The sequence below is a fragment of the Leopardus geoffroyi genome, chromosome D1, assembly GCF_018350155.1.
Source record: "Leopardus geoffroyi isolate Oge1 chromosome D1, O.geoffroyi_Oge1_pat1.0, whole genome shotgun sequence".
Classification (NCBI taxonomy): Eukaryota; Metazoa; Chordata; class Mammalia; order Carnivora; family Felidae; genus Leopardus; species Leopardus geoffroyi.
In genome coordinates this window covers 48159124-48172071 of record NC_059329.1, presented here as the reverse complement: position 1 = coordinate 48172071, position 12948 = coordinate 48159124, and the positions used below count along the sequence as shown (strand labels likewise).

General features: G+C 39.4%; 1 protein-coding gene across 21 annotated transcripts in view; it reads right to left on the bottom strand.

The window, feature by feature from the left end:
* DLG2 (discs large MAGUK scaffold protein 2) overlaps nt 1-12948 on the bottom strand; it is a 2060218-nt gene that overhangs the window by 889342 nt on the left and 1157928 nt on the right. The window contains exon 1 of one of the 21 annotated variants that reach the window (XM_045483794.1): nt 8386-8904. The exons of 19 other annotated variants lie outside the window; for them this stretch is intronic. In XM_045483794.1, coding sequence (XP_045339750.1) covers nt 8386-8463 — 78 coding nt within the window. In that variant the 5' untranslated portion in view covers nt 8464-8904. Of the gene's footprint in view, nt 1-8385; nt 8905-12948 lie in introns of those variants that run through there. One more of the 21 variants, XM_045483801.1, reaches the window with a different exon arrangement.

The window sequence follows — 12948 nt, the reverse complement described above, 5'->3', positions numbered from 1 at the left end:
ATTGCCATCATGGCATCATGGTATATTAGTGTCTTCAAACTGCCATAACAAAATATCATAGACTAGGTATGTTATAACAGAAATGATTTCCCTACAGTTCTGGTGAATGAGAAATCCCAAGAACAAGGTTCCTCCAGGGATTGGTTTCTGGTGAGAGCTCTCCTCTTGGCTTGCAGACTGCCACCTTCTCACTGTGTCCTCACATGGCAGGTGGTGGGGAAGTGGGGAGAGTGAGAGTGAATGAGGGAGGGGGAAACATAGAAAGGGAGAGAGAGTAAGAGAGGGTAGAAGGGAGGAAGGATAGAGAAAGAAAGGCAGAGATACAAAGAGGAAGAGAGAAATCTTACAAATCCACCAATCCTATCAGATTAGGACTTTACTATTACCATCTCATGTAACCTTAGTTATCACCTAAAAGGCCTTTTCCACATCTCAACATACAATCACATTGGGGGGTAGGGCTTCAATATATGAATTTGGGGTGGGGAGACACAATTCAGTGCGCAGCAAGTGGGGTGGGGATTCCCTACATAACTAGAATTTTCAGATTTGAGAAGGTTCAAGAAACAAACATTTCATGCTCAAATATAAGCCTGTAATTTTCTGGCATGTGGGACAAAACAGCTGGGAAATTTTACAGTTTGACATATCCTTGTTGGTAGTTGAAGAGAACACTGGTATTCTGCTGGTTACTGTTTGTTTCACTTCAGTATTAGTGGCATGGAGAGTGGGAAAGAAAGAGTATTGCAGCCTCCTACCCTAGAGCTATAAACTCCCTCATATTTCCTTAACAAAGAAAAGCCCCTGAGGGTCTCTAATCTTGCTTCAAGTTTGAAGACAGGTAAGTTTTCTACTGTATTCTTCTTACCAATACTAAAGACATTCCAGGTCTGTTGTGTATATTCATTTGACGTAAATTTTCTTAATTTTTCTTAATGCTAGGCATTCTTCTAGATGTGGGGAGCATAAAGAGAAGTAAGATCAAATCCTTCCCTCTAAGGACTCAGCAGACTTACAGCAAATCTTGATTAGAAGCAGAGAATGTTAGAATTGAAAGGAATCTGATTGCAGACCAAGAACCCGGAGAGATTAAAAGATTTAACCGAGTAGCACAAGTGGTTAGCACAAGTGGTTGGGACAGAGCAGTTGACACAAGGCCTACTGACCCCTAATCCAGTCTTTATTCCCACACAGCTCAGAGTTCTCCATCCAATTCAATCATTCAACCAGGGTTTATTTAGGGTCTACTATGTGCTAGGTGTCCTGGTGAAATGAGACAGAATCTACAATGGTTTAATAATTTAATAAAAATTTCTTGTAATTTATTTGGGGAAACAAAACTAACTCAGATAAAATTAGTGAATACTACAAGGCATTATTTAAAGTGGCATGTTTTCTCTATTAACCCCCCAAATATACATAAGTAAATGAGATATATACTTTATCTGATGATCAATTTATCTCTACAAGAATCACCATGGTTGAGCTAATCTTGTCAGATGGGAGAGCTCCCACTTCCATCTTCACCATTCGATGTCACGCCATTGAATGGTACCAGGTAGAGAAATACCGTTCTAAAGGACACTGAAGACAAAACAAAACAAAACCAAAGCCATTTTGCAACTAAAGTTCTGTGAACTGTACTGAAGGTAGACTACCTGGATATTTGGTTCCTAGAGGACCCCCAATGAGAAACTTCCAGCCACATAGCTATTCAAGAGTGATAAGGCACAGGTAGATGAAAAGACAGCACTGTGTTGGTCTGTCCCTTCTCTACATCGTTGGCTCACCCACTCCAAGAAAAGTTTAAAGAGCACATGAATAGTTAGGGAGACAAGCTCTGGATTCAGCCAGATCTGGCTCTGAAAGCTGGTTCCACTATTTATGACTTTGGACAAATTCTGTAAAATCTTATACCTCAGTTTCTTTATATAATGGGAGCTAAAATAAGATTACCACAGAAGGTTGTAGTGGGGATTAAATGAGACAATGAATGTAAAGTGCATGTCACTGTGCAAGGCATTACTATTATTAATAACAATTTTACAGTGGTTTTGTGACCTGCTAACTTCTTCTCTAGCCTATCTCCCCCTCCTTCATTGTAGCCATTTTTCTTATCATATCCTTTCCCTTCTGTCTCCCTCCTTGTATTGCTAGCAGCTGTACTTTGTGCTCTTCCAGGGTGAGTAGCAGTGCTGGGACTTCAGAACAGGTGCTACCATCCATTTGGTTGCTTGATTCACCTGCCAGGTGACAAGGGAGAACTGCAAGGCAGCATTTTGTGTGGACAAACACCTGTCCTCTCTGTCACCACAGCCTGCAGACACTGGCGCTGAGTCATGCTGCTGCTCACGACCGATGAGCTCTCAAAGACTCAGAAGGCTCTAAGAAAGGGACCTGAGAGGACAATCTGTCCATCTCTCTCTGGGTCGGGCTACTCTTCAATCTGCCATGGGGCAAAAATAGACATAGGAAGATTCTATCATTCCCTGGGGATTGGAGAGTCTTCAACATCAGGATGTTGCTTCTTATGCTAAAGCTAAATTTTTGATTTTACATTTAACTTTTATATTTATCTTTTATGGGGAAAAATAAACTTGATATCTGGCTCAATGTAAACATGCACCATATATATAGTATAACATACAGCATATGCACACATATATACACATACATACAGAGCATCGTTTACTAGTTAAGAACCTGAGCTCTAGAGTCAGATATGGTGTCTAATCCCAGCCACCTAATGATGACGTGTTTTTGCTCTAATAATGGTAACTATCTCACTAGATCCTCATATTAGCATAGTTTTTAGCTCATAAAAACAATTGAGTAAAAGTTAACTATCATTGTTTAGACATATAAATATATAGTGAGAGACCAGGAGGCTCTGTAAGCTTTCTCTTCTGCAATCTAAATGGCCCCAGTTTGATAGCTTTCAATCTATTTCTTCTAAAACCTTCATTTCCATTTTCCCTCTATTCATTTACCTTCCTAAATCCAAAACAGGACATATGATACAAGTTTAGTCTGATCCGCACAGAATAAAATATGTAACATATTTTAGGACTATCAAATTTCCCTTTGCAAAGTATTGTTATGATTTGCAAAGACATAAAAGTGATCTGGTAGCAACTGTATCCTTAAACACTTTATTTATATTAACCCATTTATCCTCGAAATAAGCCCATTCATTATTCATTCTTTCAGCGATGCCATACTTCATTGATTTTAAAAATAAACTTTTCTTTTTATATTTTGAACATCTCTGAAATCAAGATGCATCTTGCAATTGATGATTTGTTATAGTTCCATTGAAAATATTTTTTCCCCTTAATAGTTCATGAAATAATGGAGCACCTTGCAACTGACGACATGCTAGTCAATGAAACAGTATGAGAGATAACCATATTCCAGGCATTCTTTTAGGCCTTGAAATAAGGTGAACAAGATTGAACAGTCCTTCATTTACAGAGTCAACATTCTAATGAGGAATACAGGGAAGTAAACATGATTACAGCCAATGTACAACCTTCTGTGGGAGCCAATGGAGGACCCATCCTGCGCTTATAGGGACCAGGGAAGGTTTCCTAATGATGGTGATGTCACTTAAGGTTGACAAGCAATTAGTGAGGGGTATGGCTTGCTTGTGGTTTGCTAGTCAACCAAATTGGTAAGAAAAACCCTGGAAGCTAGAAAAAGCATGGGATTTGAAAGTAGCACAGAATGCTGGATTTAGAGTGTCATGGAAGAGGGGCGCCTGGGTGGCTCAGTCGGTTAAGCGTCTGACTTCAGCTCAGGTCATGATCTCACGGTCCGTGAGTTCGAGCCCCGCGTTGGGCTCAGTGCTGACATCTCAGAGCCTGGAGCCTGCTTCTGATTCTGTGTTTCCCTCTCTCTGGCTCTCCCCCACTCACACTCTCACTCTCTCTCTCAAAAATAAATAAACATTAAAAAAAAGAAATTAGAGTCTCATGGAAGAGGGGCGAGGTAGAGTGGAAAAGGTAGAAGCAGAGACCATATCATTATTGGCCTTGTAGACCATGTTAAGGGGTTTGGATTGTATCCTGAGGACATTGGGGCTCTACTAAAGCATAGGTATTATTTCCATTTCACAAAGAGAAAACTGAGGCACAAAGGAGCCACAATGAGTGGCTTTAGGCTGGATAGCAAAGAACAGGACTAATTTAATTTTCTTTCTCAGGTCCTCACCTTAAGCTCAATGCCTTTAATGTATACTAGGGTCACCCAGGACATTACTGTCTCTCATTGGCCATACTGCCAGCAAATCCATTACTAGATTATCCTTCATTTTAGTTTATGTTGATTTAATGTGTTTGGTTTAGATGGAAAGGAGGGTAGAATCAGTGTGCTAATTCTTAAAGAATTCCTTAAGAATTCTTTATGGCCTAATGTCAGGCTATGTGGTCTCAGTTACCTCTCTTCTAAGTTATATATCACTGAAAAGCTCATCCACAGTTGTGTCTATCAGACGATGGATATTGATGCCAGTCTTTCCTAAATGCATCATGCATCTACTTTTCAGGGTATACACTTAAAATAAAAATAAATATAAAAATTAAGACAAAAACAAATGAAAGAAGCAATGCTGATGGGGCAGTGAAGGTTCACAATTTCAAAGGTTTTATACTCTTGCATATTATTATGTCACCAGAAATTGCATTTCAATTTATCTTAAGTTTCTTCAGCTGCCCTTTCAGAGTAATACAATCTAGAGATGGACTAAATTAAGCAATTTAAGTTGAAATGTGACAAAAAGGCAAAAAAGTAAGACACTAATGTCTGAATTAATTACAGAGGGTCAAAAAAATAAAGAAAGAATAATTACTCAAATGGAGGTATTCTTTTTCAGCCCAGTAGTCTTGATTTCATATCATCACATTTAAAGTAGTTTTGTTCACAGAATTTATTGGTATGCACAAACTTTTTTTTTAATGAAAGAATAACAAAGAGCCTTTTGCTTTTCTTTTTTGGAAAATGACAATGTGAATCACCTAATATCTTTGACTCACTCTAAAAAGAAAGTGCATCTACAATTGCCAAGAATTTTGGTTCTCTTTGATGAAAGACATTTTTGGTTTCAATAGGATTAGCAATGAGTATAAATGCCAATGTTTAGGTGATGATGATATGACAATCACTAGCTATTTGGAAGGAATAATAGGTGCCAAGATGATAGCTTGCTATACTTACCCAACTAAAGAGGACAAAGAGTGTAAAGTCTTTAAAACAGGATAGACAATCATCTATTCAAGGCAGCTTAGGTATAGTCTTATCAGAAATAAGAGGGCTGAGTTACAGGATCGGTAACTTTGCTTCTGTAAACCTCATGACTATCAAATTCTAATATCAAAACAGGGGGAGACAGGATAAGAAGGAATGATTAACCTTATTCAGACAAGATAGGTAAATGATAGATGGATGGAAAAGAACACTATAGACACAAGGAGTCATTTTTGGAATAGCTTGGGTGAACTTGGGCTCAAATTCGAGTACTGATGCTTACTACTAACTTTGTGACCTTGGGATAGCTACTTTTCTCTTTGGGACTCAAGAAAAACAATTTCCACCTTACAGGGTTGCTGTGAAGATTAAATGAAACTCTATGCATAAAGTACCTGATGTATAATGTGTATAGATAGAGACTCTCATTAATACTATTGTTATGCTTATTATTATGTTCCATGTTGCTATTTAATTCTATTGGCATTGAATGAGGTTAAACAGTAGACCAGGCAACCATGAATAAGGCATACTGCATGTTTAGGGATGGCATTTAGGCCTGCACATTCCCAATTAGCTTTTCAATTAACCCCAGCCTTGAGGAATACACTTATCAGATCATACCTGAATGCTAAAATAGGACTGATAGGCTATGATGGGTGCAGGTTGTTTTATTAGAGTAGGAGGAAATAAACTATGCTACCTATTGCAAAAAGAAGCCAAAATTTACAGAGGATACTAAGATAAAATCACAATCACTATCTGTGATATAGATTTATATCCCTAAATGCAACAACATGCTATGAATCTATCAATAATTCTTTCACATTTAAATATAACAGTCATTGTCTAAATAAAACTCAATAATGATCTAATTTTATTCATCTTCCTCCATTTTACAATAAAGCATGACAACATATAGTCAGCAGCACTTTATACCCCCTCTGTGTTTGCAATTATGTGATCTCTGATGCTATAGTAATACTTTATGTGAATTTATTCGGCTTGCAGTGTCATTTGTTAACTGCCTTCCTAGTTAAACTATATTACTGAACTCATTAGACAAAATATTAATCCACAATAGTTGGTTTAAATAAGGCATGTAATAAAATTAAGTACACAGAATAAATAAAGTATTTCCATTCACCATGCATCAACTGAGGGCCTTCATTGTTCAAGGCAGTATACCTTTTAATTTACTCCAGGAACTCTGTGAATAGAAATTCCATGAAAAAAAAAAAAAGATGCTATTTTCATGTTAGTTTTCATCACCTAGTGTTCAAAATTAACTCCTCCTAGTTCCCCTGGATAGCACAAGGGCATTCAAGTTAATCATTTTCCTTTGGTCTGTATCACTCAGAGAACAAAACTTCAGTTCTCCAATGTTGATTTCTTTCCTCCCTGAGTAAGAAAAACAAATAGTTTAAAACCCTTAACCCCATATTTAGTTTCTTCTTACCTATTCTAAGCATCAGCCACCATAGAAATGAAAGGGAGATAGGTATCAAAGGCCCTTTACCAGCTTCTCCCCACTCTCAGGAAGCAGAAGCCCATGTTATGTTGTTGGATTACCATCCCTTTAGGTTCTATACAAAGTATTTTCAGACTGCTGTTCTCCACATTTAGGCCCATGCCTGAATTAAGTGCCACCGTGAGATTCAACTTTCCTATGCATACTAATTTGGTGTAAGGCATTATCTCCCTGTGGCTTTCAGAGCCATTTGTGGTCCTGACAGTCCTCTCATCCATACAACCTATAATTTTCCTAAGAAGAAGGCACTTTTTCAAAACATTTGCTCCAATAAAAGACCTACTTACAAGTCTCTTTCCTTAAAAATTACTTGAGAAGCAAAAAACAAAACCCAACTGTTCAATATATAAGCTGCTGGTACATGACAATTTTTACAATAGTATTACCTAGGATATACAGAATAGGAAAGGGATCAATTCTACCCTAACGTTGCCCTCCTCCCCCACCACAAGTGCCATTAAATAACAAGTCTGTCATCATTCTACAATCGTCAGATCTGGACATTCTAAAAAGCTACAACCCAAAAAGTCAGAACTCCAATGATGTTTTCTCTTTTCACACTACAATCACAGGTCGGTTTATCCCTGGATTCTTGTTTATGTTATCAACATTCCCACTCAGAAGGAACAAACAGCAAGTCAAAGTGAAGGAACATTTGCAGTTAAGAGGAAGGACTATGCCACTGGTCAGGAAAACCATCTCTGGGTCAATCTCACGAGGAGGTTTAAGGCAGAAAGGAAACTGGACCAAAGATCCTCAGAGAAATAAGGAAAAATCTCAGTTTCACAAAATTTTGTTACCTAAGGAAGTTTCCCCAGCACCTATCAAATTGGACCCCAAATGTCCTTAATATGACAGTTTGGTCAGTGCCTCCAAAAGCAGAGGACAGATTAGAAATAAAAGCTTGTAATGCATCTTAAGACTTCCAGGCCATTTTATTTTCTTAGAGAAAGATAACTAATGAGGGAAATCTACACAGAGATTCTCTAGGAGCAAACAACTAGTCATGCTGAATAAAAGAAATACAAAGCCATTCTCTAAATGGCCATGACCATCCAATTACAAATATAATTCTTACTTCTTGTAAACACTTGAAATGATGGCTTGGTTGATCTGAAAAGATACCAAGCACCCCTGTGAAGTCTGGTCAGTGTTACTGAAAGTCCCAAATATGTGCTCCGAGGACACAAGTGCTGGAGGAAGGCTCAGGGATTTATAATGCCCCCTTCAGAACCAAACACGGTAGGAATTAAAATAATGCAGTATAGCAACAAGTTTACTAGAGAGCTCCTGGAAGAAGCAAATATTTCAGCTGCTCAATTGATTTCACCCTAAAAAGGAATATTCAGTCTCTGTCCAGACACTCTATCAATTGAGGATTTCACCAAATACTCTGAATAGCGGATGATCCTGCTTAACCCCCAACGCTCCATCCCTAAGTAGCAATGCTCCAAGAGTTACCCCTTGTGTAAGTGGCATGGACTACATTCACAGTGAGAAGCAGGTTCTCATCCCAAGCTAATAAAGACTGCGTCTGTACTCAGACTAGCAGTCCAGAGCAGACAGTTGGCAAATCGGAAAGGTAATCTTCATCCCCACTCATTCCATACCTTTTCTGATTTTGCCTTCCTGGCATTGTGCACGAACCTGCGACCCAGCTTCTTGGCATACCAGATAGAGGCAAACATAGCGATGCCAATGGAAGGAATTCACAATGAAGCTGCTGCACAATCAACTTCCCACCCCGGCTCAGAGACAAACAGAATCCGGCTGGAGCTGTCACTTGCAGGCTGTTGCTTTCTCAGTTCCTCTCATGCTGGTTAGCCGAGGGAGAGGGTGGGAGGAAGGAGGGGGTTGGGGGAAGGCAGTCCTGTTTGGCCGGTCTGCAGGTATATTTACATCCTGCCAGCAGGAGGTCCGGGTGAGGCGGGTGCTGCCTTCAGGAGCCGGCTCTTACACATCCAGTCGCTAAGTATCTGTCTGCAGTCCTTGGGCACCGTCACCAAACTCCATGTGTGTCAGGAGGAAAGGAAGCCGCAGTCAACTCCTCCGGGAGGCGGCTCACCTCCCGATCTAGGCTCCGGCATTTGCACTCCTCGCTTGGATTCCCTCTGTCTTGACAGTACGTGCTGGCGGCAGTGGCCGCGGAAAGACAGATCCATATACAGCCTCGCAGGTAAATCAGCCAATACAGGAGCTGCCAGGCATTGGGGGAGAGGCAAGGCCACCACGGAGCTGGCCCTGAGGGCACAAACAGGTGTCCCTGGAGCCTGAATCCTGCTCTGAACCTCCAAGAATTTCCAGCTGTTAGGATGGCTGGAAACAGAAGTGTCCCTCCTTTGTCCCCTCCTCAACTTCTTTTGGTCCAAGGAAAGTCTTATCTCTGATTATCAGCCATTGTTATCTACAGCTTGCAAGAGCAACACTTTATTTCTTTGGAGACTGGACTGGGACAAAGGGCAAAGTGAGGAAGAAACAGTGCACTCCTAAATGCTAGGGTAGATGTCCTTAGTTTTCAAACTCCTGGGTTCTACTCTAAAGCAACCAGGGCCTCTTTTATAAGCACACATTTTCTCAAATTTCAATGACTGGGAGATGGGAGAGGGGCTTAAATCTACCTTTAAACTAAAGTGCAGCAATCTTCTCCTTTTTAACCCCAGGTTTTTCTTGCAGTAATATCCAGTGTTAGATGAAGAACTGTAATAATCGATCTTGGGAAGACAGATTTACAGCAAACTCTTAAACCATGCTCCTTTGAAGAATTTTCACTTTTGATTCTACCACCAGGTGCTTTCAATTCCAAGTATCTTATTAGGGCTTAGACTATTATGTGAGGCTTTTTAAAGATAAAGTCAATTTTAAGGGACAAGTCTTTCCTCCAATGAGAGATAATGGTTAAGCTTTCCCCATCCTATTAGAGGGCAAAAAAAATAGACTGCTCATGTTGGCAGGGAAAATTTTCCTTCCAATGACAGATGAGACTCAATCCAGTAAATGTTTTCCAGCTGATCTGACAGAACTGCCCTAAGAGCACCTATGGTCCAAAGAATGTCAACACACTTACAGATTTTGGAAAAGAATTCCCTTCTCTTACTCTAAGTCACTTGAGGTTTACTGTCAAAGAGAGTTGGGTCTTCAGTCAACCAAAAGCTCTTTTATAAGATGTGCTGAATTCCTTCCTTATCTGTGGGGTATACATTCCAAGATCCCCAGTGGATCCCTGAAACCATGGATGGTACCAAACCAAACCATGGATGGTATCTATATATACTATATTTTTTTTCCTATACATACATATCTATGATAATGATAATGTTTAACTTATATTAGTCACAAGAAGAGATTAACAGTAATTAATAATAAAAAAAGAACAGTTCTAACAATATGTTGTAAGGAAAGTTATGTGAGTATGGTCTCTCAAAAATAACTGATTATATTGTACTCATCCTTCTTCTTATGATAATGTGAGATGATACAATGCCTACATGATTAGATTAAGTGAGGTATGTGATGTCAGGCATTGTGATATAGCCTTAGGCTACAGCTGACCTTCCCCAGATAAGTCTTTTTTGTTTGGTTGGTTTTTTGTTTGTTTTTGTTTTTGTTTTTAATATAATTTACTGCCAAGTTAGCTAACATACAGTGTATACAGTGTGCTCTTGGTTTTGAAGGTAGATTCTCATGATTCATTGCTTACATACAAAACTCAGTGCTCATCCCAACAAGTGCCCTCCTCAATGCCCATCACCCACTTTTCTCTTTCCCCATCCCTCCCATCAACCCTCAGTTTGTTCTCTGTATTTAAGTCTTTTATGGGTTTGCCTCCCTCTCTGTTTGAAACTATTTTTTCCCCTTCCCTTCCCCCATGGTCTTCTGTTAAGTTTCTCAAGTTCCACATATGAGTGAAAACATGAGATCTGTCTTTCTCTGATTATTTCACTTAGCATAATACCCTCCATTTCCAACCACATTGTTGCAAATGGCAGGATTTCATTCTTTCTCTTTGCCAAGTAGTATTCCATTGTATATATAAACCATATCTTCTTTATCCATTCATCAGTTGATGGACATTTGAGCTCTTTCCATGATTTGGCCATTGTTGACAGCACTGCTATAAACATTGAGGTATAAGTGTCCTTATGAATCAGCACTCCTATATCCTTTGGATAAATTCCTAGTAGTGTTGTTGCTGGGTCATAGGGTAGTTCTATTTTTTATTTTTTGAGGAACCTCCACACTGTTTTCCAGAGGGGCTGCACCAGTTTGCATTCCCACCAACAGTGCAGGTCTTAAAGAGGATTATCTGCTTCCTTACAGTGGTTGACTGCAGGTAGCTGATACCTCAGAAGTAAACCCATAGATAAGGTGGGATTCCTATAGTAGATATCCTTGTAGGAACTGAAGGCAGAACAAGACAGTGTAGGATAGGACAGTGGTAGTCAAGACCCATGTCTATGTTACTTGCTAAGGTAATAATGGTGCCTTAAGTGGTGGTTAGCACAATGAAATCAATGTATGTTTGTTGAATCAATAAACAACCTGAGTGCTAACACTGGCTTTGCTTCTAAGCTCCTTGTTCTCTTTGATCTGCCTCATCTGTACAGCAAGACAATAATGCAGATGATTTTTAAGGCCCCTCTCTGCCCTCTAAGTCTATGATTCTGATTATGAATCTTCATGTGAGTACTGAACAGAAATGTGTGATATTCACCAGGGGCTAAGGCTCTGGCAAAATGACTCAGTGATCTGAAAAGCTAACAGCAGAACCCTTGGGGCAACCCAGATCCTTCTACCTTCTTCAATGTGCATACCTGCCACCCACAGTTTGGTTTTGCCATCAGCTCTTTCTTTTGCCCTATGTTCTGACTTCCTATGAATGTGACTTTTTTTGAATTTCCTTTTGTCACTCTTCAACAGCCCCTGTGCAAAATTTTCCACATCGCACCCTGTAGTCTTTGGGGGAAAAGTGCCATAAAAATCCAGCAAATAAGTAAATGATAACTCCTGCTTAGTTTTCAAAGAGCTACTCAGCAGGATCACAGCTTACCCCAATATGATGCTAAAGGTATTCATTACTCCTGCATACAAGGTTGTCCAAACCATGTTTTAGTTGAAAGGCTATTCAGAGAACAGAATAAAGTAGATAGAAAGGGGAAAGGTGGGGGGCAACCCTCCCAAAATTAATGAGTAGAAATTTCTGTTTTTAATATTTTAAGATGGAATTAGTCCATAAAGAGGTGAGAAAAAAAATGTTGAGCTTTCAAACCACTGATATCATACAGGGAATCAAAGAATGTTAATTTACTCTGATGGGATTGCCAGATCAGAAAATAATGTTTGCACTTTCTTCATAAGATAAGATTTCCTAAGTCACTAAAACTGGAGCTTGGAGAGATCTTTGATGTTTGATCATTTTGTTGGTTGGTTTTGCTTTTATATTCAACCTTTAATGACCTTCTTCACACACCTGACCCAGAGGCTTTATTAACTTTTACAGGATGGAGTTCTCAAGAAAATAAATTGGGCCTACCAGCTAAGATTTTACTTTGAAAATAACAAGAATAACTACTGTTCCTTAAACAGACAATTGGTGGTAGAAAGGACAGTGTGGAGTAAGTCATTTGTAGTCAAGACCCATGCCCATGTTAATGCTTAGCACAACGTAGGTGTCCAAACTATATTTATTCAAAGTGTCTATGGCGAAACAGGAAAAGCCTCAAACTGGAAAGACTAGAAGAGTTGATAGAAGCATAGCCACAAATTTTCAGTTGTAAAAGTTTTTTGAAGATGGGTGCCTTGTCAATGGGATGAAGTCATGGCCATAGTTGTACAACCATCTTCCCTGGGTTCTCTGAGTGGATGTGTCTGCTGCAAAACAAGGCGGCAGCTGCCTACAGTAACTTCTAATAGTCTCTAACCCTTGCTCTGCTGATCGAGATAAATAACTTTTGCAGCTCTGCTGTGTCAGGGAAACAAGTTTTCAGATGCTTTCCATCTGTATATCATCAGTACCTGGACAGACTTTTTCCTTTATAATTTCTTTTTTAATACCTCTCATATGACAGAAGCCTACCAGTGCAGCTGACTATGAGAGGCAACATTAATCCTTTTAAGCAGCTTTGGGTTCATGCCTCAACACACACACTGTGTGAGCCTCCCCTGAATTCTCAAGG